Source organism: Salvelinus sp. IW2-2015, linkage group LG27, assembly GCF_002910315.2.
Source record: "Salvelinus sp. IW2-2015 linkage group LG27, ASM291031v2, whole genome shotgun sequence".
NCBI lineage: Eukaryota > Metazoa > Chordata > Actinopteri > Salmoniformes > Salmonidae > Salvelinus > Salvelinus sp. IW2-2015.
Window position 1 is genome coordinate 22,874,176 of NC_036867.1, and position 26,727 is coordinate 22,900,902.

The 26,727-nt window shown below is 40.3% G+C and overlaps 1 protein-coding gene and 1 long non-coding RNA gene across 2 annotated transcripts in view; one reads left to right on the forward strand and one right to left on the reverse strand.

The window, feature by feature from the left end:
- LOC139023105 (uncharacterized) overlaps positions 1-26,727 on the reverse strand; it is a 427,630-nt gene that overhangs the window by 314,281 nt on the left and 86,622 nt on the right. The gene's annotated exons all lie outside the window — the stretch shown is intronic.
- LOC111953148 (cadherin-18) overlaps positions 1-26,727 on the forward strand; it is a 212,952-nt gene that overhangs the window by 72,174 nt on the left and 114,051 nt on the right. The window contains exon 2 of the mRNA XM_023972228.2: positions 12,743-13,322. Coding sequence (XP_023827996.1) covers positions 13,086-13,322 — 237 coding nt within the window. The 5' untranslated portion in view covers positions 12,743-13,085. The remainder of the gene's footprint in view (positions 1-12,742; positions 13,323-26,727) is intronic.

Sequence of the window (26,727 nt, forward strand, 5' to 3'; positions counted from 1 at the left end):
CTGAAGAGCTCAGTGACTTTCAACATGGCACCTCCATAGGATGCCACCTTTCCAACAAGTTTGTCAAAATTCTGCCCTACTAGAGCTGCCTAGGAGCAACAATGGTGCTGAAGCAAGTAGCGTGTAAATATCGTCTATCCTAGGTTGCACTCACTACCATTATCCAAACAGCCTCTGGAAGCAACGTCAGCATAAGAAATGTTCGTCGGGAGCCGAAAAGCCGCACACAAGCCTAAGATCAACATACGCAATGCAGTGGCATGTATTCATGGATGCCAAGGGAAGCCAGGCTCCCAACAAAAATGACCAATTCAAAACATTTAAATACATAACATACTGTAATTGATCTTTCGTCTCTCTGAGTTTCATAATTTTRGTTAAATTTACAAGAGGCTGAATGTATCTCACAGGAGAAAGCATCTTAGCAAGTGAAACAGCGCCCCTCAGTCTCTTTACATGTAGGCCATCTATATGATGCTGCTTGGTCCAAACAACGATTACATTGTTGCCGCCCATAGCAAGGGAAGCCAGCCAGCATCTGGCCTTTCTTGACAAAAAAATGAATTGCCAATCAGCGTTGAGCTAAACTGAGCGAGCTCAACTGTGAATGGTCCTGGCGCACCAAACAAGTGTCAAAAGAAGCCAGCTTTCAAATCCCATTGAGAGCATACATCATTGATAGAAAAACTTGAATTGTTGCATATCGTTGTGGTGTTGTCCTCTGGTGGCTAGCAAGCCAGCTAATATTGTCCCTTTCCTAAATTAGCCATGGATGGAGATATGGATTTGGACTTGTGGTTTTACTTAATTCTCTGTACTGGCCAATTATTATATTGGCGATTCTGATCCAACCATTCATTCATACATTGTTTGTGCCCATGGCCTGAGAGGCTGGAAGTTCAATATGTACTGTAGCTAGATGTAGAAGGCTGATGTTAACTAGCTAACGTTGCCCATGAATGTAAGTTAGGTTATGCAGCAAACATTTTTGACAGGTAGCCTAGGGCAACAAAAAATAAAAGTGTGTACAGTATGACAGAGTGATATACTGTTTCGTCAACATGAAATAGAGGATAGCATTGCCGTTTCTCTTCAAGTAGGGTGAGTCAACATGTTTTTCTACTTGCACGAATGTGCACACACACACAGAAATCAGAACCACGGACAGCCACATCATATTTAACTTACGTTGATTCGACTAAATTATTTTTGTTATCTTTTAGATGTCAATATATTAGACTAAGCCAGTGCTTCTCAATTATTTTCTGTTACGCCCCCCTAGGAAGAAGTAAACATTTCGCGCCCCCCAACTCTCCGCCGCGACTGTAAACAGTATCATTTGTCTATAAAATTGTTATAAGTACACCTCTGAATAACATTGTATCCTTATTAACATTAAAGAAAACAAAAAAAGAAAAAAGAAGGAAATATAGATCAACTTATTTTTTAGTCTGTAACAGAAAAGACTTAAAGTGCATCAATTTGCTTGAAATTAAATTTAAAAAAAAATTCAACCTTATTTAAACTGTAATTTTTTTTTGACCATTTGAAACTGAAAAATAAAATAAAATATAATAATAAATTCAAATTGATCAGCAACATTAACTCAGGAGCACAATATATGAAACACTTTGACCTATAAAACAAAAATGAATAAAACTATTTGTACTGATTTTTTAAAATCAAAATGAGGAAGTGAGGATTAATGGCTACAATGAGCACGTTTTGCAGAGCACAGCTTTTCGAAGCGGGGTTTGAAGCATGATACTGCAACTCTCAGCTCCTGCTCAATGTTTAGCTGGGACCTGTACTTGGTCTTCAGTGCAGCAACAGCAGAGAAGCCAGTCTCACAAAGATAAGATGTTGCAAAAGGAAGAAGAATGCCCATGGCCCTCTGCCCTAAGAGTGGATACTGCCTCTCTACACTCAGCCAGAATTCACTCAGTGTCTGTGATGTGAACCTCAGTCTCAATGTGGAGTCAGACATCATATCAATGAACTGGTCCTCCTCTGCAGAGCTGAAACCAGTTGGAGCTGGTGCATTGACAGGATCTCTCACCCAGTCATATTGGGAACTGTTTTCAGGGAAATACTTTTTAAAGAATCCCATCAGTGATGAAATATGCTCCTTAATATATGGAATCACTGAGGTGGCATCATAGTCAGTAGTGTCAACAAATTCATGCAGGTTCTCAAATGAATCAGTATTTCCTTCATCAAGTCGCCTGCCCCACATTGCAAGCTTTCGAGTGAAAGAGCTGATCTTGTCTGTGACCTGAGGGAGGTGTTTATCTTTCCCTTGAAGCTGTAGATTTAGTTCATTTAGCTTTCCAAAAATGTCACTCAGGTAGGCCAGTTTTGCCAGGAAGTTCTCATCGCAAAATTTTTCTGCGAGGTCATACTTGTGCTCCTGCTCTCTGAGCTCAAAAACTCGGGACAAGACGTTTCCTCGTGACAGCCACCTTGCTTCACTGTGAAACAGCACAGCTTGATGTTCAGCTCCCATCTCCTCACAGATAGAAGAGAAGATTCTTGTTTTTAGTGGTCTGGTCTTCATAAAATTGACTACACCTACAATGTCAGTCATAACCTCACTTAATTCAGAGGAAAGGTGCCTTGATGCCAGTGCTTCTCTGTGTATAGCACAGTGTGTCCACTCAGCATTAGGTGAGGCCTTCTTGATGAGTGCCCGAAGTCCTTTTCTCATCCCTGCCWTGGTCTGRGCACCATCACTGCAAACACCAATGCAGTTCTCCCACTTTAGCCCATTCTCAGTCAGGAAGCAGTCCAGCATTTTGAATAGCTCTTCAGCTGTGGCTCTGTCTCTGACATATTTACAAAAAAGTAGATCCTCACACAGGATCTACTTTGGAGTTTGTCATGTCAAAACGTACATAATAAACAAACAGTCTTTGTTGCTGTCAGTTGCTTCATCGAACTGTAAGGCAAAACGTTCGTCTTTGAGTTTATCTACCAGCTGTTCTTTAAGATCGTTAGCGATGTAATTTATATGTCTGGCGACAGTGTCATTGGACAGAGGGATAGTTTTTATTTTTGCAGCACTTGCGTCAGCCAGCATGACAGAGACCATGTCTAATGCTGCAGGTAGTATCAGCTCCTCTGCTATGGAGTGTTTTTTTTTGGTACGCCACCTTATATGATGCTAACAGTGCTCGCTGGTTTACTGAAGTAGCATTCACAAAGCGGGACGATTGTTGGCAATATTCGGCACGTTTTCGCTGAAAAAACTCAAGCGGCTTATCAGCGTGATTGGGGTGTAATGTCTTTAAGTGACGCCTTAATTTATTTGGCTTCATGCTGTCCGCTGCCAACATTTTTAGACACAGTAAACATACCGGTCTTTCCTCTTCTCCCACCGTAGTCACAGTGAAGCCAAGCGCTACATACGCTTCGTCATATTTCCTCGTCTTAGCTTTCGGGAGACTTACGTTTGTCTCATTATCTCCGTCTCTCTCCGCCTTTCTTTTCATCCCTGTTAAATCTTTTTCCATGGTGTCTCCTAAGGGTTTGTTATCTGCACTTCATATCTCCTGCTCTGTGCTGTGTGCTCTTGTTCGGTGCAAAAAAAAACTACTCCCTGCGGCAAAAAAAAGCATGTTCCCCGGGGTCACGCACGCCCCCCCTGGCATCGCTCCGAGCCCCCCCAGGGGGGCGCGCCCCACTATTTGAGAAGGATTGAAATGGTGTTGGAATAGTGAAGGCAGCTCCTGCGGTAATTGTCTGTGTTTCTAAATCAATAGTTGATTTTTTTTTTTACCTTTATTTAACCAGGTAGGCCAGTTGAGTTCTCATTTACAACTGCGACCTGGCCAAGATAAAGCAAAGCAGTGCGACAAAAACAACAACACAGATTTACACATGGGAAAAACAAACTTACAGTCAATAACACAGTAGAAAAAACCACAATCGAAAATCTCTATACAGTGTGTGCAAATGTAAGATTAGGGAGGTAATGCAATAAATAGGCCATAGTGGCGAAATAATTACAATTTAGCATTAACACTGGAGTGATAGATGTGCAGATGATGATGTGCAAGTAGAGATACTGGGGTGCAAAAAGAACAAAAATAAATAACAATTTGGGGAATGAGGTAGTTGGGTGGGATATTTACAGATGGGCTGTGTGCAGGTGCAGTGATCGGAAGCTGCTCAGACAGCTGGTGCTTAAAGTTAGGGAGGGAGATATAAGTCTCCAGCTTCAGTGATTTTTTAAAATTTGTTCCAGTCATTGGCGTCAGAGAACTGTAAGGAAAGGCGGCCAAAGGAGGAGTTGGCTTTGGGGATGACCAGTGCAATATACCTGCTGGAGCGCATGCTACGTGTGAGTGTTACAATGGTGACCAGTGAGCTGAGATAAGGCGGGGCATTACCTAGCAAAGAATTATAGATGACCCGGAGCCAGTGAGTTTGGCGACGAGTATGAAGTGAGGGCCAGCCAACGAGAGCATATAGGTCGTAGTGCTGGGTAGTATATAGGGCTTTGGTGACAAAACGGATGTGACTGTGATAGACTATAGTACATTCAATTTGCTGAGTAGAGTGTTGGAGGCTATTTTGTAAATTACATTGCCGAAGTCAAGGATCGGTAGGATAGTCAGTTTTACGAGGGTATGTTTAGCAGCATGAGTGAAGGAGGCTTTGTTGCGAAATAGGAAGCCGATTCTAGATTTAATTTTGGATTGGAGATGCTTAATGTCAGTCTGGAAGGAGAGTTCACAGTCTAACCAGAAACCTAGGTATTTGTAGATGTACACATATTCGAAATGAGAACCGTCCTGATTAGTTATGCTAGTCGGACGAGCGGGAGGATGCGGGCAGCGATTGGTTTAAAACCATGCATTTAGTTTTACTAGCATTTAAGACCAGTTGGAGGCCACGGAAGGAGTGTTGTATGGCATTGAAGCTCGTCTGGAGGTGTGTTAACACAGTGTCATAAGAAGGGCAAGAAGTAAACAGAATGGTGTTGTCTGCGTAGAGGTGGATCAGAGAATCACCAGCAGCAAGAGCGACATCATCGATATATACAGAGAAAAGAATCGGCCCGAGAATTAAATCCTGTGGCACCCTTGACCAGCTCGGAACCAGATTGCATAGCGGAGAAGGTACGGTGGGATTCGAAATGGTCGGTGATCTGTTTATTAACTTGGCTTTCAAAGACTTTAGAAAGGCAGGGCAGGATGAATATAGGTCTATAACAGTTTGGGTCTAGAGTGTCTCCCCCTTTGAAGAGAGCGATGACCGTAGCAGCTTTCCAATCTTTAGGGATCTCAGACGATACGAAAGAGAGGAGGAACAGGCTAGTAATAGGTGTTGCAACAATTTCGGGCGGATAATTTTAGAAAGAGATTGTCTAGCCCAGCTGATTTATCGGGGTCCAGATTTTGCAGCTCTTTCAGAACATCAGCTATCTGGATATGGGTGAAGGAGAAGCGGGGGGGCTTGGGCAAGTTGCTGCGGGGGGTTCAGAGCTGTTGGCCGGGATAGGGGTAGCCAGGTGGAAAGCAGGGACAGCCGTAGAAATATGCTTATTGAAATTCTCGATTATTGTGGATTTATCAGTGGTGACAGTGTTTCCTAGCCTCAGTGCAGTGGGCAGCTGGGTGCTCTTACTCTCCATGGACTTTAGTGTCCCAACGCTTTTTGGAATGTGTGTTCTGAAAATGTTGAAATGGTTAACTTGCACGACATGCTGTAGGTCATGTAACTGTCTGTTACTGTACATGCAATATGCTTTGTTGTCACGGCCGTTGAAAGAAGAGGACCAAGGTGCAGCGTGGTGAGCGTACATTTTCTTTTTATTAGAAAAGACGCAGAACAAAACAATAAACACTACAAAACAAACCGTGAAGCTAAAGGCTATGTGCCATAAACAAAAAGGGCTACCTAAGTATGGTTCTCAATCAGAGACAACGATAGACAGCTGTCCCTGATTGAGAACCCTACCCGGCCAAAACATAGAAATACAAATAATAGAACATAGAATACCCTGACCAAACCAAATAGAGACATAAAAAGGATCTCTAAGGTCAGGGCGTGAAATTTGTGGACTTCACTGGACAGAGGTTGGTATACGGTTTTGTGACAAAAACAAAGGTGTGGTTGAATTTATTCTGCCACTGTGTCTTCTTATTGTCTCTACCTTTAGGTTTGGACACAACTACTCATTCCTATCACGCCCTGACCGTAGAGATCCTTTTTATGTCTCTATTTTGGTTGGTCAGGGCGTGAGTTTGGCTTGGCATTCTATGTATGGTGTTCTATGTTGTCCTTGTTTTGTATTTCTATGTGTTTGGCCTGGTATGGTTCTCAATCAGAGGCAGCTGTCTATCTTGTCTCTGATTGAGAATCATACTTAGGTAGCCTGTTCCCACCTCAAAGTGTTTGTGGGTAATTGTTTCCTGTTTATTGCTTGTTTCACCTTTCAGGTCTGTTCGTTTGTTGTGTTTGTTGTTTTGTCTAGTGTTTCATATTTTAATTAAATAGTATGAACACTTACCACGCTGCACCTTGGTCCTCTTCTCCTTCTCCCGACGACGTGCGTTACAATTCCAGGGTTTTTGTTTATTTTTTACAATTTTCTACATTGTAGAATAATAGTGAAGATGTCGAAACTATGAAATAGCACATATGAAATCATGTAGCAACTAGTCCTTGTTGAGTTGCTAGGGAGCTGGATTCAAGGCAACTACAGTAGTTAAGTGTTGCGTTCAAGTCTGGTCCTCTCTCCTGATAAAAAAATAAACATTTCCTTTTGCCAATGCTTGTGCATAAAATACGTAATATTGGCTATGTGAGAACAGACCTTACAAAACAGGTGACAAAATAAAAAAAATTATATCAATTTAAGGGAGATGTAAAGTTAAGAGACTTTTCTAATCTTTGTGTTACCATCCTCTATGCCTTGCCCCGTGTGCAGCCGGGACAGATGACATAGCAGCAGTACAGTGTTATGTGTTTGACCGGCCCACTCCTCTGCTATCTGGTGTTTGACACCAGCACAAGGCTGATGCCATGAAACGAATGCAGTGCAAGTGCACTCAGCAAGAGGCCTCTCTCTCTCTCTCAAGGCAAGGCTCCATCTCTCCCTCTTTCTCGATCTGTGTCTCATTCTCCCTTTTCTTCTCTACTCCCTCTTTCTCATACTCTTTCTCCCTGTCCCCCCCCCGTTATCTCGATCTCTCCCTTACTCCCTCATTCTGCTGTATTTAACCATTCACCTCATCATTTAGCACATTACAAGGAGAAACATCTGTGAGTAAGCATTTCCTTCAGTCGTATTTTTGTTCATCTGGATAGAAGAATGTGGCGTCGTTTCACTGGGTGTGAAGACGTGTTTTAATTGAACTATTATATTAATATGACTATTCAAAACAATCATTCTACAAGTGCCCAACGACAATCCAGCTGCTGCTGATTTAATGACTGGAGGTAAAACTGAGATTTCAGACAATCAGCGTGATTACTACACAAATAGCACATTGATTGAAGAGCAACACAGGGGGGGTGCCAGCCTAAAACCATCGACAATGGAATAGGCCTACACATGCTCACACAAGTCAAACATAGGGGACACAGGTAGCTCACGCAAGTCTAGCATAGGGTAGTTGGAGATAGTTTGCTACAGTAGTTCTGTATATTATTACATCAAAGACCTTGTCAAGTAATTGAACCTGAAGCTTGTATTATTTACATATCATGGCAACAACTCATCAATCGTGATTATTAGTTTATTTATGTGTTAGCGATGCATTTAGGCCCTTTTTAAAGTGACCAAATGTGACCATCAAACTATCTTTCCTCCTGTCAACATGAATTGAGATTTGTTTTTAAAAAGTATGGTGTTGTCTTATGACATTAACTGAGTTGTTGACGTGTGCCTAGCATGTAGAATGTACAGTGTATTCTGAAAGTATTCAGACCCCTTGACATACCACATTTTGTTACATTACAGCCATATTCTAAAATGTATTAAATCGGTTTCTTCCCTCATCAATCAACACACAATACCTCATAATGACAAAGCAAAAACAGGCTTAGAAATGTTTGCAAATGTCTAAAAAAAATGAAATAATACATTTACATAAGTATTCAGACCCCTTACTCAGTTATTTGTAGAAGCACCTTTGGCAGCGATTACAGCCTTGAGTCTTCTTGGGTATGACGCTACAAGCTTGGCATACCTGTATTCGGGGAGTTTCTTCCATTCTTCTCAGTAGATCCTCTCAAGCTCTGTCAGGTTGAGTGGGGAGCATCACTGCACAGCTATTTTCAGGTTTCTCCAGAGATGTTCTGAGCTCTGAGCTCTGGCTGGGTCACTCAAGGACATTCAGAGACTTGTCCCGAAGCCACTCCTGCATTGTCTTGGCTGTGTGCTTAGGCTCGTTGTTCTGTTCAGTGGTAAACCTTCGCCCCCCAGTCAGAGGTCTTGAGTGCTCTGGAGCAGGTTTCATCAAGGTTCTCTCTGTACTTTGCTCCGTTAATCTTTTCCTCGATCCTGACTAGTCTCCCAGTCCCTGCCGCTGAAAAACATCCCCAAAGCATGATGCTGCCACCACCATGATTCACCGTAGGGATGGTGCCAGGTTTTCTCCCGACGTGACGCTTGGCATTCAGGCTGAAGGTTTCAATCTTGGTTTCATCAGACCAGAGAATGTTGTTTCTCATGGTCGGAGAGTTCTTTAGGTGCCTTTTGGCAAACTCCAAGTGGGCTGTCATGTGCCTTTTACCAAGGAGTGGCTTCCTTCTGACCACTCTACAATAAAGGCCTGATTTGTGGAGTGCTGCAGAGATGGTTGTCCATCGGGTACTTGGTCACCTCCCTAGCCAAGGCCCTTCTCCCCTGTTTGCTCAGTTTGGCCGGACGGCCAGCTCTGTAAAGAGTCTTGCTGGTTCCTAACTTCTTCCATTTAAGAACGATGAAGGCCACTGTGTTCTTGGGGACCTTCAGTGATGCAGAAATGTTTTGGTACCCTTCATCAGATCTGTTCCTCGACACAATCCTGTCTCTGAGCTCTACGGACAATTCCTTCAACCTCATGGCTTGGTTTTTGCTCTGACATGAACTGTCAACTGTGGGACCTTATATATACACAGGTGTGTACCTTTCCAAATCATGTCCATTCAATTTAATTTACCACATGTGGACTCCAATCAACTTGTAGAAACATCTCAACGATGATCAATGGAAACAGGATGCACCTGAGCTCAATTTTGTGCCTCATATCAAAGGGTCTGAATACTTATGTAAATAAGGTATTTCTGTTTGTGATTGTTAATACATTTGCTATAACATTTCTAAAACCTGTTTTAACTTTGTCATTATGGGGTATTGTGTGTAGATTGATGCGGGAAAAAATGACGTATCCATTTTAGAATAATAACCTAACAAAATGTGGAACAGGTCAAGGTGTCTGAATACTTTCCGAATGCAGTGTACATCATAGAGTAGATGGCCATACCTGTAGAGACTAGACACTCCAGGAGAATCCTGTCACAAACAGATTAAAGATGTTGAATATTCGGACAGGTCTATGATGTTGATAGGACTGAGTTGTTATCAGGAGTTGGACACCGTACGTAGGGAGAATACAGTACTTTAGCTTACATGATCATATCTGTGGTGACTACAGGTGAGAATCCTATCACATACAGATGTTGAATATTTAGGTCACTTTGAGGCCTGTCCTAATTCACGGTGATGTGTATCAGCCTTGGCTCTGCCTCTCTGTCGCAGCATCCCAATAAGCACCCTATTCCCTACATAGGGCTCTGGTCAAAAATAGTGCACTATGTCTCTGCCTGGCAGGGTACACTATTAACAACTAGCTAAAGCCAAGCTGCATCATTTACATGTAGTGATGGTTTCGAAACAAGGGGATTAGTCAAGGATTCTTCTAAGTGTATTTTAAATCCATATATTTAATGTTTTAAAGGGATTTTGCTGATTAGCCCCCAAAGTGTGACAGCTATGACTGTATTAATTCCTAATTCTGAATTCGTTTTTGTCATCGCAACGGATGGTAAGGTTAAAGAGAGCTAGTTTGCCTTTGATGCTTGTCAGATCTTATACAGTGCCTTGGAAAAGTATTTATCCCCCTTGGCATTTTTCCTATTTTGTTGCAGTACAACCTGTAATTTAAATTTATTTTTATTTTTATTTAATGTAATGGACGTACACAAAATAGTCCAAATTGGTGAAGTGAAATGAGAAAAATAACAGGTTTAAAAAAATTATACAAAATAAAATGTGAAAAGTGGTGCATGCATATGTATTCACCACCTTTGCTATGAAGCCCCTAAATCAGATCAGGTGGAACCAATTACCTTCAGAAGGCATTTAATTAGTTAAATAAAGTCCACCTGTGTGCAATCTAAGTGTCACATGATCTGTCACATGATCTCAGTGTATATACAGTGTATATATCAGTGTATCTCCCGGGTGGCGCAGTGGTCTAGGGCACTGCATCGCAGTGCTAGCTGCGCCACCAGAGTCTCCTGGTTCGCGCCCAGGCTCTGTCGCAGCCGGCCGCAACCGGGAGATCCGTGGGGCGACGCACAATTGGCATAGCGTCGTCCGGGTTAGGGAGGGTTTGGCCGGTAGGGAGGGTTTGGCCGGTAGGGATATCCTTGTCTCAGTATGTAAAACAAAATGTAATAAAAATGTATGCACTCTACTGTAAGTCGCTCTGGATAAGAGCGTCTGCTAAATGACTAAAATGTAAAATGTAAATGTATACTGTATATATATATATATACACCTGTTTTGAAAGGCCCCAGAGTCTGCAACACCACTAAGCAAGGGGCACCACCAAGCACGCGGCACCATGAAGATCAAGGAGCTCTCTAAACAGTTCAGGGACAAAGTTGTGGAGAAGTACAGATCAGGGTTGGGTTATAAGAAAATATCCGAAACTTTGAACATCCCACAGAGCACCATTAAATCCATTATTAAAAAATGGAAAGAATATGGCACCACAACAAACCTGCCAAGAGAGGGCTGCCCACCAAAACTCTCAGACCAGGCAAGGAGGGCATTAATCAGAGAGGCAACAAAGAGACCAAAGATCACGCTGGAAGCTCCACAACGGAGATTGGAGTATCTGTCCATAGGACAACTTTAAGTCGTGGACTCCACAGAGCTGGCCTTGACAGAAGAGTGTCCAGATGAAAAGCCATTGCTTAAAGAACAAAATAAGCAAACTCGTTTAGTTTTCACCATAAGGCATGTGGGAGACTCCCAAACATATGGAAGAAGGTACTTTGGTCAGATGAGACTAAAGTTTAGCTTTTTGCACATCAATGAAAGCATTGTGTCTGGCGCAAACACAACACCTCTCATCACCCCGAGAACATCATCCCCACAGTGAAGCATGGTGGTGGCAGCATCATGCTGTGGGGATGTTTTTCATCGTCAGGGACTGGGAAACTGGTCAGAATAGAAGGAATGATGGATGGATGGAGCTAAATACAGGGAAATTCTTCAGGGAAACCTGTTTCAGTCTTCCAGAGATTTGAGACTGGGACGGAGGTTCACCTTCCAGCAGGACAATGACCCTAAGCATACTTCTAAAGCAGCACTCGAGTGGTTTAAGGGGAAACATTTAAATATATTGGAATGACCTAGTCAAAGCTCAGACCTCAATCCAATTGAAAATCTGTGGTATGTCTTAAAGATTGCTGTACACCAGCGGAACCCATCCAACTTGAAAGAGCTGGAGCAGTTTTACCTTGAAGATTGGGGAAAAATCCCAGTGGCTAGATGTGTCGAGATTATAGAGACCTACCCCAAGAGACTTGCGGCTGTAATTGCTGCAAAAGGTGGCTCTACAAAGTTTTGACTTTGGGGGGGTGAATAGTTATGCATGCTCAAGTTCAGTTTTTTTGTCTTATTTCTAGTTTGTATCACAATAAAACATATTTTGCATCTTCAAAGTGGTAGGCATGTTGTGTAAATCAAATGATACAAACCCCTAAGAAATCTATTTTAATTCCTTGTTGTAAGGTAACAAAATAGGAAAAATGCTAAGGGGGGTGAATACTTTCGCAAGCCACTGTAGCTATGTACACTTCATATCAAAGTTTGTTTACTCTCAATATACCACAGCAAGATGTCATTCTAGTGTATTACTTGGTAAATAATAGATTTGTGGTTGTGTTGGATGTCAAAACTATTTTTTTTTAAATGGTGGTGGAAGATCCACTTTGTAATATAGGATTCCGTACTCACATACTGTAGGCTCCAGCAGCTGCAGGCTCTTAGACGCCATCTCTTGGTAGGTTCCTTGACTCCCCCGACTGCGGTAAAACTCATGTACTATGTGAGTCACTACAGTATAGGTCCATTCTGGCTGTATACAGTACATGGATCATCAGAACTCATTGGGCACTTTTATACAGCAAATTTCAATAATGAGTCCCGTATGACACCCTATTATTCCATACACACTGTTAAGGAAATAGAGTGCAGTATATCTCTCTGACCTCACAGGCACAGACAATTTATGAATAAATAAAGACTCACCACATCCAAAATGTTCTGTTTTTAGAACTGGATGTTAGGAGATAGAGGCCTCTTTTCTGCATTCAAAGTCATCTATTTGAAATACTTTCCCTCTGTGTGTCAAGTATTATTATGGCCGGGTTCCAATTTATTTTGAGGGGATTAAAGGAAGTTAAAACTCATGACATGTAATTAATCCCTCTATATCTCTCTCTCTTCCAGGAAAGACAGAATGGTCACCATAATCAACTCCAGTTTCTGGTAAAACTACAAAAGTCATTGTCCGTACGTTTTCTACTCTAGACCCTGGCTGTTCCATGATGTAAATGAAGCTTGCCTTGATTCTCCTCAATTGACAGTTAGACCATGAACCTTAGAGATTCTATCGTTGCACGGACCAGACCTTCCCCAGTTTGGATTTAGCGCCGCCCTCATCTGTCCATCGAAACCGCCAGCCACGTGAGGCTGCAGCGGTGGCCGGTGGTGGTGGCGGTGGTGGGAGGACCTTCACACATAGCGCAAAGCACGCTGGGATATTTTTCCAAAAACACACTGAGGCACCACCATGAGGATATCCACCACCTCCTGTCTTTGTCACATACTGGTCTGCCTTTGCTTCATCCAGAGGTGCTATGGGGCTAGCCATCATATCCCAGCAGACAAAGTGACCATCGCCAAGAACCAGACCAAACTGGCCAATGGTGAGACAGAAGTGCATCACAGGCCTAAACGTGGCTGGATCTGGAACCAATTCTTTGTTTTAGAAGAACACATAGGACAGGACACTCAATACGTGGGAAAGGTATTGTATTATTTTGCCCTACTTCACAGTATGTTTGTAAACAACAGCTTATTTCATTCCAAGGAAACTTGGCTCTGGCTGTGTCTCAAATGACACACTACTGTATGTCCAACATGGTGCACTACTTTTGACCAGAGCTCTAAGGGCCCTGGTCAAAAGTGATGTGTTTTTCTGCATGGCAGTTTTGTCTATTGGAAATGCATTGTGGCAGTTACAGGTTCTATTCTTAAGGGGATTTGCCTTGTTGGTAGTCTGGATGCTTTTGTTCTGTCTAATTATGTTGAAACCAAAGTGCATCCAAAATAGCACCATTTTCTTTATATAGTGCACTACTTTTGAACAAGGCCCGTAGGACTTGGGTCAAAAATAGTGCACTATGTAGGGGATAGGGTGGCATTGGGGTTGCACATTAAATCTCACTCGTTTATTTCGTTAAGACAATAAGACGTCTACTCTGTCCAAGTTCTTCTCATGAGTATGTGTCATGTTTTATTCAGGATTAATCAACAAGATCCCTTGCACCGTCTGTCTAGCACTTTGGGGAAATCTAATTAGTATAATAATAAAAAAATACCCATCAAAATTTGTCGGGTTAAGCTAGAGACAGCCGTGGCAGAGCTACAGCGGTTTTTGTCACATCCCGAAATCAGTATTCTCACAAAAAGTCTACAGTTTTGCTCTACGACACGCACAAGCTTCACGGGACTGACTGGTCTCAAGTTGCTGACACCGGCGTCCCAACTCCAAACAGGTCTTCTCACAAAAAGGTCTGTCAAGTCTGAACGGTTTAAGCTACAAACTAATATGACTCCACCATCAAAAGCTGAGACTCTCACAAACATTAACCTGTTCTCTGTTTTATATTCACGGGACTCGTCTGAAGCTAACCCGGTACAGACCGGTAAAAAAGGAATCAAAATGTATAGGATTTTTTGGGACCAAGGTTACACATGGAACCTTTTTTATGCTTTCCTATATCTCTCAGATGCATATCAGACACCTCAAACCATACTTCCCTTTGATAAATGTTTTGTCTATCTGTTATGCCATGAATGTGTTATCCAATACGTTTCCATGGTCTAATAGCAGTAAGGCCAAATTCCAAGGCTTAGACTCTTAGGGAAGATTCAATTGGGAACAGAGCTTTTTACAGCAACCTCTCAGTTCCAAAAATAGAACATATTTTTTTGTTTGAATGAACCCATGTACAAAATTGAGGCATGTAACACAGGGGCTCCATGGATGGCTCTTTGTTACATAGTTAAAGTGTGAATTGAATTGAATGTATTTGTCAATTTATATAAAACTTCTAGCCTACTGCCAATATATACATAAAAAAAAACTATCAAAAATAAGAGAACACATAACTCTTATTTATATCCACTGAGACTGTGGGCCATTAGTGGCCTATACAGTACATCTGAGCTACATGTCATACCAGCTATGGGCTCAGACTGTCACATCAGACATTATGGATGTCACAAAGACTGAGAGGCAGGCACTAGAGATGACTGGCAGTCGTAACCTTGTGCTCAGAGGGCAAGAGCAACCCAGCAGGTCTGGTCTGCGATCGCTGTGGTGACTTTTCTGTTACTTAACCAGTTTCCCGTGGCTTATTTGGTATGTCCTCAGCTTACAGATTGCCTGGCCCCCTTATCTCCTGAAATGTTGAAATGTGTTTCTCCGCTGCAGTGATCATTATTCTAGGCACTCGGGCAGAAGCTAATCCCTTCAACCACACTCAGAGAGAAAGAGAACGAGGGAGTTGGATCACTCCTCTCTCTCTCTGACTGCACGCACATATGTACGTATTTCAATACAGAGACGGGAACATGATGTGGAATGAAAAAATAAAAAATATAAATAAATAAAAGCAAGAGCAGTCCAGAGAGACAGAAAATAGAGGTGGAAAGAGAGTGAGAAAAACACACAACTAAACCCCTCTAATATTCTCTAAATATTATTACTCAGCATCACCACTAAGTTGTTTGTTATGATCACAGGGATGACAACCAGAAGCAAGGCTTTATCACAGATGCCTGGGTAGTAGTGTCAGACCAGGAAAACACATATCCTTATAGGTGTTATTTAGTGATGAAACATGGCATTGCTAACGTTATAAAATGCATGAGTGAACCGCACAATTCCCAAGGTGCCACCAAAACATTCTCTCAGCGTTTTCTGTTGTTCTGTCTGTATTAACTGAAGTAGTACAAGGTTATAGTATACCCTGATTGAAACTGCGTTGTTGTATAATTGCAGTTTTTCAGTTTGTCACTAATTGCATGAAAGAATAATTACTTCCATGGATTATATTAATATTACATAGAGCTACAGCTCATCCTTTGATATCTCTGATTGGCTGGCTGCCTCTATCATGCTTAATAGATAATGGCCACTCTTCTTTTCATCCCTCTACCTTAGAGAGAGTGTTATGGTTGTGTGCCAAAAGGCACTTTATCCCCTTCAAAGTGAACTACTGGTCAAAAGAACTGCTCTAAGTAGAGAATATGGCGCCATTTTGGACTCAGATAACATGGTGAGGAAAGCAACACAAACATAAACAGCTAATTCTTTCTGTATTATAACTGGGCCGTTAAAAACAAACATACAAATTATTAGACATTAATTTGACACGCCACATTTGGATGGAGAGAGATGATGAAGTTTATTGATAGCAGGAGAGAAACTTGCCAACATTTAATTATGTAGTTGTGAGATTGGTGTGCCATGTCCTAATGTGGCTAGGAGACAGAATGACCCTTAATTAAGCCAAGACAGAGGAGGATTCATTCTTCACATTCAAACACTATATTGTTCTCATCACTGCGCTTGGTAGAAAAATGCAGACATTAGCAAGCTGCAAAGGAGGAGCGGAAGGAGCGGTATCTTGTGTAGGAATAGAGAGAAATTAGTAATGGCGTCTTTTTGTAGGCACTAACTCTGGACCAAGCCTGTGTGGAAATGAATGACGTTTTTGTAGGGTTTTTGAGGTCTTCATCAGCTAATGTCACTTTTTGTGACTTTTGAAGCTTTAATGTAACATCAAAAAGCAGATGAAGTACATGAAGGATTCATAAATTAAGTTTTATTGCTCGCATACACGTTTAGCAGATGTTATTGCAGGTGTAGTGAAATGCTTGTGTTCCTAGCTCCAACAGTGTAGTAATATTCAACAATACACAACAATATACACATATCTAAAAGTAAAAGAATGGAATTAAGAAATATATAAATATTAGGACGAGAAATGTCAGAGTTCAGAGTATACAGTTAAAGTTGGAAGTTTACATATACTTAGGTTACAGTCATTAAAACACATTTTTCAAACACTCCACAAACAGACAGAGGACAGGCCTAAACAAACAGTTTAGAAATGGTTTATAAAGTGTTACCGACTTTGGAATGAGTGTGTAGACCAGTCTGTCAAACTGTGTTCCTAATCCCCTTGTGGTGTATTGTTTAATCCCCGGTGACACTCCTCAGGGGACCCATGCATTTGGGAAATGACAGGTCTGTGTGAGTGAGAGAAAGAAAAATGCAAGACAGAGGACAGGCCTTATGCAGATATGCTCAGTAGAGACGGACAGGCCCTGGTCAAAAGTACTGCACTATATAGGAAATAGGGTGGTATTTGGGACGCAACCAGGAAGACACCCACAGGTCCAGTGGGAGGTGTGAATGTCTACATGTCACTCAGAGCAAGCCACACGGTGCCTTGATGTTGTTACACTAGCTATTAGTATTTAGCTATTCTTCTGTATGATAATGCTTGTGCAAAGACACATGGGTGTTGACAACCTTTCAAAGTACAAATAATAAGTTGAATATTCAGTCCCGCTTTAAAGACATGTTTAAACCATATATTCCTTTTTTCATTTGTTTAATTTAAAACAATACAAATACGTTGTTTCAAAAAGTCGAGCAATTCAATTACATTGAACATTACACAGGGCTGTGAATAGTGTAGCTTGTCCCTGAGCTGGCGGACAAATACTTCTTGCCTTTCTGCCTGTTGGTTCCAAACCCCCTAAGGTCGATGTCCTCGCCATGTGGAAATCTAATTAGCATTTATAAAATCCCAAGAAAAATCTGTCAGTTTAAGCTAGAAACATCAGATCTTTTTGCAGTGGATGCGTCTAAATCAACTGCACCCGCCTGTGTAACACTTCCACATCTGCGGTGAAAGTTGACAGAGCTAGAGCGATGTTTTTAAGACCATGAGGCATCCCGAAAATCAGTCTTCTCACAAAATCGTCTGTAGGTTCTGAACGGTTTGGCCAACTATTATGACCCCTCTTTGGAAAGATGAGACTCACAAACAAACACGATGGTGATCTCTGTTTTGCTCTATGACCCCCACAAGCGTCTTGGGACTTGTCTGAAGTCGTTACAGCCGATCTGCCAACTTGTGTAAAGGTGTGTAAAGTTGTGTAAAGGAGAAACTCTCAAGAAAAAGTACATGTCGGTTGTTTTGCTCTAGGGCACCCAGAGGCCTCACAACTCTCACATGACTCGTCTGAAGATCCACAGTTCCAGTTTAAAACATTTATAGAAGTACAGTGCATTCGGAAAGTATTCAGACTTCTTTCACATTTTCTTACTTTATAGCCTTATTCTAAAATGGATTAAATCTTTTTTTCCCTCATCAATCTACACACAATACCCCATAATGACAACGCTTGATTTTTGCTCTGAAATGCACTGTCAACTGTGGGACCTTTACGTTTATAGACAGTTGTGTGCCTTTCCAAATCATGTCCAATCAATAGAATTTACCACAGTTGGACTCCAATCAAGTTGTAGAAACATCTCAAAGATGATCAATGGAAACAGGATGCATCTGAGCTCAATTTCGAGTCTCATAGCAAAGGGTCTGAATACTTATGTAAATAAGGTATTTCTGTTTTAAATGTTTAATACGTTCACTTTGTCATTATGTGGTATTCTGTAGATTGATGAGGGAAAAAAATATTTTGTAAATTTTTTAATAAGGCTGTCACATAACAAAATGTGGAAAAAGTCAAGGGGTTTGAATACTTTCCGAATGCGCTGTATGTATGAATATAGTTTAGTGCCTAAAATAAGGGGATGAATACATGTAAAAAAAAATATCCTATGTCCTATTTCACTTTTTTGGGGGGGGACTATCTGTGATTTTTGGGGGGGACTATCTGTTTTTCTGTGTAGTTAATATGTTAATCAATGCATTTGTATGGGCTAATAACAGTAAGGCCAAATCATTTTTATACATATTTTTTTGATACTTCAATGGGTCTTAACTTTCAAAATCAAATAGTAAAATGATCCTTGGTATGACGTTCTTAAAACAGTTCCATACAGCGTAGAAGTACCCCCCCCAACCCCACTCCCCTGGCATAGACAGGGCTTAAACTCTTATGGGTTAAGAGTAACAACAAAGAAAGTTAACATGTCTGTAAGAAAATGCCCTTGTCACACCAGCTGGATACGGGTGTTTCTGTGCTACACCAGAAATACTCTAAATGGGAAGATGGGAAACTCAATTTGTTTTTCGTATTATTGTATTCCTCTTTTATTTACAAACCTCATGACGTAACTATGAGATGTGGCTGTATCTAGTGGGATTTTTATTTAGCTGAGCCTGTTAGCTAGCTAAATGTAATTTGCTAGCTAGCGGTTGCTTTGAAGTCTCCAAAAATGTATTGAAATAACAATTGAGGTAACTATGTAATCTAACTCGATACTTAACAAATTGATTAAACTAATTTAAATTACAATAAATAAAGTTTAACTTGCTAGTTTTTCGCTGGGTATTTGTTTTGCGAACTCATCACTGTGCAACAGAAACACCGCTAACCAAACAATAGTGCAGGGCATGCACACTGAATTAAAGGGCAATTAAACAAAAAACAATTATGTTTCTTAGACATTTTAAAGAATTCAAAAGTCGTCCCCTGATATGGTTTATGCATTGTTGTGAACAGAGAAAATGTAGTTTTGTTGTTGTTCTATTAAAGAAGTTTGAAAAAACTGGGGGAAAACCAGAAAAAGATGTGGGAAATCCAAAATCGGGATAGGCAACAATTTTGGGGGGAAGTTGAAGTCAGATCCAGTATTTGCTATGCACACAAGAGGGAAAGAGGTTGGGCCATCCTATAAATGTTTAAGAGTGATATTACATAATATATACAATTTAGCAGGCGCTTTTATCCAAAGCGACTTACAGTCATTTGTGCATAAATGTTTACGTATGGGTGGTCCTGGTTAATCGAACCCACTATCCTGGCATTGCAATGGTCTACCAAGATTCATGACAAGGTTATAAATGCTTTGTGAAGCCTCATTTAAATATGATTAATAAAGCCTTTATCAAGTGATGCTTATGCCATCCTTCTTAAAAGCACAGGTTTATGTCTAATTTGACAGTGGGTTATGTCACATGTTACATTGGTGGTTATTTCACACAGTTATGCCACATTTATGAACCCTTTATAGAGCATGACATATGGCTATATATGATTTGTGACACATGTATGTAGTGTTTATGAACGCTTTATGAAGGCTTTATGAAGCCTTTATAAGCTGCACGTAATTTAAAGCGGGACAGAATAGTTCATAATGGCACGTAATGCTACCCAATTGGCGATTAGCTAAATACGTAAATATGTTAAGGTAAACGACTTAACTACCTACTACTGTAGTTTGAAAGATGTTGTAAATGGCTTTTGACAGATTGTGTGCTTAGAACCAGACTAAGAGGAAACAACCCCCTCTTGTGTGACTTATTCTATGGTCATTTGCAGAGCAAAATGCCAACCTCTACAAAAAGGTGTCTAAATGTTTTATTCATACTGCTATAAATGGATTGTGCTGTGACAGAATCAGGCAACTGTCTTATATTTAATGATACAACAGTGGAAAAAGTGAAATAAGGGTTTTAGTTAAATTGCTTTTTCCCTCCATTCTTTACAAAGAAAAAGCTGAGCTCTGCACTTGCTGGGTTCTGAATGCTCATTACCCATTGAGTGGTAATTTAGAACAAAATAAAATAGACTGTCACAGCTCGTGTCATTTCCTGTTTGTAATACAGAAAAGAGCTAGCCCTACAAGATTTGCTCCTTACAAAAGCCCAAACCCAGTTACAGTAATATTACAGCTAGTTATCAATGTAGTATGTGCACTCAGAAGTTTACTGTAGACCCTTTCCCAAATCCCTGGGAAACTATGTGAATAATAAACGTGTGTGTTTGTGTGAGTGAGACAGACAGACAGAGCTCAAGCTTAAGATCAAGAGAGAGCTAGAGAGAGAGAGAGATGGTGAAAGATGTATTGATTTTTCTCACCTTTTCTCTGAGGCCATTTGGATTAGTACACCTCCAGTCAGTCTGGGGCTCCTGTCCCATCAATGATCAGGACAGATCAGAAACCTTCTAGAACACCGTGTGCATCCCAAATGGAACTCTATTCCTTATCTACACTCTTGGAAAAAAAGTGTTTGAAAAGGGTTCTTTGCAGAGGGATGGGATTCTACCAATAACTGTTTTCATCTGAAGAACCCTTTTTGGAAGACGAGGGTTCTTTGTAAGGCAAAAAGTTCTACCTAGAACCTTTAACATCCTAAGAACTGTTTTTGGAAGAAAGGTTATTGGATGATTACTGGAAGTCAAGCATTCTTTGGAAGGAACATTCCTGATGTTAAAGTTAATAAAAAATATAGGCATCAGAATGTTTTAAACTGTACCTATATGGGAATATATATCTAGTATTCCCTTAATCGTTTTACATTCAGTACTGACATGGTTGATATCTTTGCCATAATCTATGTCTTTCAAACTAGTATTATCTTTGATTTTATTGAGTAGACAGTAGGAGCATACAACGAAGAATGAGTGAACCGGCAAGGCCTTAGTATGGTACAAAGCAAATTTGCCAGTATAACCTAGTGTTCATTTTTCAGTGTAACATTTCTGGTGTTGATTAAGGAGTTAAATTAAAACTCAGTGGTGTAAAAGAACCCCAGAGTTGAGTGTGATTGTGTCATTTTTACTGTGTAGAGTAAAACACTCAAAACCACGCCCATTATTGTCATATTTCCCAGCTTGCTCAATTGCAGGTTCATTTTCAGAATTGCTATTTCAATATCTTTGTTTTTGCAGTGATTGGTTGATTAATATTATGCTACACAAAGAAAAATAACGTACATTTTCTGTTAGTAGTTTTTGCACACGTTACTGAAATGGTTGTTCCAGTTTAGATGATTTAGGTAGTTCCATTAATCAATCTTCCCAACCCTCATTCTGAATGCAGGTTGCGAGTGATTAAAAGTTCCAATTGTTGGATATACTCCATCGGGCTGGATTTCAATAGGAATTACACATCACTATGCAAGCCAGCATAATGTGACTTGCAGGCCTGATGTGACCTGTGAACCATGAGTTTACTAACACCACTGTGTTAGGGTATAGTTATACATCAAAATAAAACCTCAAAGAATTCCTTATCGTATGTGTAATGTATTGTCATAAAGAGTGTAATTGTATTGGATAATAAGGCTGATGGAAGCTATAAGGAAGAACCCTTCAAAGATTAAAGGGTTCATAGTAAAACAGTTCATAGAAAGTTCTAGGAAGAACCTTTAGAAGATAAAAAGGTTTTAGGTAGAACCCTAGCCAAAAAAGGGTTCCCCTATGGGGACAAACCAAAGAACCCTATATGGTTCTACTTAGCACCTTTTTGTCTCTAAGAGTTTAGTGTACTACTTCTGACCAGGTTGCCGTTTTTGACTCAGCCAATGTCCTAGGTAGGATCACAGTGCCAACAGCAACAACAGCTGATTCAAAAACTGTATGGGCGCAAGTCACATCAGGCCTGCAAGTCACATTACGCTGGCTTGCATAGTGATGTGGCCTTCATACACCTGTAGACCAAGGCCTAGTGTTTTATATCCTTTAATTAACAGGTACTGTAGAAATCAAATATATGTCAATGCTGAACAAAAATCTAAACGCAACATGTAAATGATTGGTCCCATGTTTCATGGGCTGAAATAAAAGATCCCAGAAATGTTCCATAAGCACAAAAAGCTTATTTCTCTCAAATGTTGTGCAGAAAATGGTATACATCACTGTTAGTGATCATTTCTCATTTGCCAAGATAATCCATCCACCTGACAGGTGTGGCACATCAAGGTGATTAAACTGCATGATCATTACACAGGGGACAATAAAAGGCCACTAAAATGTGCAGTTTTGTCAAACGACACAATGCCACAGATGCCTCAAGTTTTGAGGGAGCGTGCAATTGGCATGCTGACTGCAGGAATGTCCATCAGAGTTGTTGCCAGAGAATTTAATGTGAATTTCTCTACCATAAGCTGCCTTCAACATTGTTTTAGAGAATTTGGCTGTACGTCCAACTGGCCTCACAACCGCAGACCACGTGTAACCATGCCAGTCTAGGACCTCCACATCCGGCTTCTTCACCTGCTGTATCGTCGGAGACCAGTGATCCGTGGAAAAAGTACCCAAATTTCATAATTGAGTAAAAGTAAAGATACCTTAATAGAAAAGGCCTTAAGTAAAAGTGAAAGTCACCCAGTAAAATACTACTCAAAAGTAAATGTAATTGCTAAAATATACTTCAGAGTCAAAAGTAAAAGTACAAGTATAAATCATTTCAAATTCCTTATAGTAAGCAAACTAGACATCACCATTTTGTTGTTTAAAAAATGTACGGACAGCCAGGGCCACACTCCAACACTCAGATGTAGTTTATAAACAAAGTATTTGCATTTAGTGAGTCCACCAGATCAGAGCCAGTAGGGATGACCAGGGAAGTGATCTTGATAAGTACATGACCATGTTCCTGTCCTGCTAAGCATTCCAAATGTAAGGAGTACTTTTGGGTGTCAGGGAAAATGTATGCAGTAAAAACTACAATATTTTTTTCAGGAATGTAGTGTAAAAGTAAAAGTTGTAAAAATTATAAATAGTGAAGCACACATTTCTAAAAAAACTACTTAAGCAGTACTTTAAAGTATTTTTACTTCAGTACTTTACACCACTGGGAAAATATATTTTGATTGGCTGGGCCTGGCTCCCAAATGGGTGGGTCTGGCTTCCAAGTAGGTAGTCCTATGCCCTCCCATGCCCACCAATGGCTGTGCCTCTTCCCAGTCATGTGAAATGCATAGATTAGGGCCTAATGAATCTATTTCAATTGACTGATTTCCTTATATGAACTGTAACAGTAAAATCATTTAAATTGTTGCATGTGGCATTTATATTTTTGTTCAGTATATTTTGCGAGTGTCGCCTAGACCGCTGTCAAAGTGATAGCCTAGCTCTGAAAATCAGTTCCAAAAGTGTGACTGTGAACGTCAATTAAAAAACTATTACATTAAGCACAATTTGAAAACCACATTTTTACAAACACTTAATTGGTATTTTCACTGTTGTGTATCTCCTAGTCTGACTGACCTTTGATTTCAGCACAGCTAATCACATTAGTGCCACACAGACACTTCTGATTTAGAATATATGTCTACACTCCACTGATTGTGAGCCACAGAGCGTACAGTAGTTACAGGATGTTTTCTTAGTGGATCTGCCAGCGTTTTCATTATTTTTGTATCATTAAATCGCAAAACTTTAAAAAGTAAGAAATCTAAATTGCATCTGTGAGTATAGCCAACCGAACCGAAGCCTTTAAATTAGTGTAATGACTGATTCCCAATCCCAGCCTTCTAATAATCTTTATACTGTACATCAAGAAGTCAACTATACCGCTGGGAGACGAGATTACCGTACGCCGAGGAGCCTGGGCTTCATTTTGTTTCCCCAGCAGCAGCTGAAGTTAAAATAGAGGACAGCCATTAGAGCGGATCACAAACGACAGACGACACGTCTTTATCACGCTCCCATCGCAATCTCCCAATGTATGGTCATTAGCTGCATGCTCCATCATCGCCATGGTGCCCAAGACTGTGACTGTTACAAATCAATTGCAGAGAGAGTGCTATAAAGATTTGATTGGGGGAAGCATGGCCGAAAAACAGTGATTATCAGACAAACACACCTACATAAAAATGTGATTAAGTCCTCTTGAGCAAAGAATAAGGGTTGAGATTTTATCAAAAACTTACTCTCCTCACTAATTGCAAATATGAGGCCTGGCACTGATGAGCCAACCCCCATTTTTCAGACCGCCTCTCCTACTTCCCTATTTGTGGAAAGAGAGAGAGCGCTACCCCCTGCACACACATCTTCAACTACTCAAACTCCCCATCAGCAGTTCTCTCTTTTTATGTTTTCCGACGCTAACTCTTAGGTCAATCTTGAGGTTCTTAGGAAGACAGTTGACACCGACATTTGTTTATTTCCTGCTGAGCAGCACAGCTGGCAAATCTGACAGCATAAAAATTGTCATGGTCAACTACACACATTCCAATGCACATACAGACAAAAGACAACAAGCTAACCAGTTGAGATAATCCCACATCCCAACAAGTACCCACTGGGCACAAACTGGTTGAATCAACATTGTTTCAACATCATTTGTCAACATATTGTATCTTGGTCATCAACATTTTATTGAGGGTGAAATTTAAACCACAGGATTATGTCATCATGATAACCACATTTCAACAGACAAACCTTGTAAAAAATATATTGAATGTGTACCTTTAAAACAACTTCAGATCTTCCACATTATATCCACTTCAGAAAAAAAACTAGAGGCTGGGCAGCATCTTCTACTGGATCATTTCTATATCTACAGCTACCCTTTGGTCTCCCATCCAGGATTGTAACCCAGCCCACAATGCATAAAATGGCATGTTTCCTAAGTTTTGACAAGTAAAGATGAAAACAAATCTCAACAGTCATGAGTTTGGAATTTCTGTGAACTTCATCAGTCTGTGTAATCAGCTCTGAAAGGACATGGATCTTCCAATATGCTAATAACTCTTAACACTTTGGCCATTGTCCTCGTTCAACCTGATTAGTTCACCAGCCATCTTCTCCAAAACTGTGCATAGTAGCCTAGTCTTTCAAATTAGTTGATATATTTTAATATCGTCTTAATAAGGAAGATAACTTAATAGTCTATTGGAATCCATATCCATACAACTATTGTCATTTAATCATTTCATGATCCAATATAAAATCTAACTTCAACCTAAACTTTATTGTCACACTTTAACGTAAAACCATAAAATGAAAGATAACAAACTAACAAAATGCATGATTCAAAGAACATAAAACAAAGGATAACAATAAAGTTGGCTTTATTAGGCCAAGCTAAAAAGGCAGACTGTCTAATTGTATTTACTGTAAACACGTCAAGAAGTTTTACAGTACAATGCAGTTTCATATCAAAAACGGATACAAGTAGACTTTACAAAATATACACAAACAACAATGAATAATCACTAGTATTTTTCTGCTAAAATGTAAGAAATAAACAGTTGGTTTACTCTCAAACTTCCAATGCAAGGCCCTTTGATTACTTATAATTTCACCTCCAAGTAGCCTAATGCCTAAAAAGCAGCACTGCTTGACACTGGTACTACCACAGTTACTGTCTCTGTAGTCCTTGCAAACTGCATACCGGCAATATGCACAGCACTACATAAACCTCTGAACTGGAATATACTGTGCATCTGATAAAGATTCCACTGCCTTGCCACAAACCTCATCACGGGGCATGAAATTATTTGGATTTGGGTGTTTCTGGAACCAATTTACACAAGCTGTGACATTTAAAATGTGTGTGTATTCATGTGCTGGACCAACAAATCAAATCAAATCAAATTGTATTTGTCACATACACATGGTTAGCAGATGTTAATGCGAGTGTAGCGAAATGCTTGTGCTTCTAGTTCCGACAATGCAGTAATAACCAACAAGTAATCTAACCTAACAATTCCACAACTACTACCTTATACACACAAGTGTAAAGGGATAAAGAATATGTACATAAAGATATATGAATGAGTGATGGTACAGAACGGCATAGGCAAGATGCAGTAGATGGTATAGTGTACAGTCTATACATATGAAATGAGTAATGTAGGGTATGTAAACATAAACTGGCATAGTTTAAAGTGGCTAGTGATACATGTATTACATAAAGATGGCAAGATGCAGTGGATGATATACAGTACAGTATATACATATACATATGAGATGAGTAATGTAGGGTAGGATTGAATCCTGGCCTAAGTTTTTATAACAACGTGAAATGCTTGTGTAGGTAAATACAGTGACCCCTTTGACTGGCAGTGTAATTTGACGCAATATCTTTGGGCAAAACTTGACTTGTTACAAAGGCTGTGTAGTGTGTGCAACAACCACAGCCATTGTTCTTAATGCAAAACATGGCTTCCCCAAGATGAGGAAAATGTGAGCAGTGATTTTCAAAC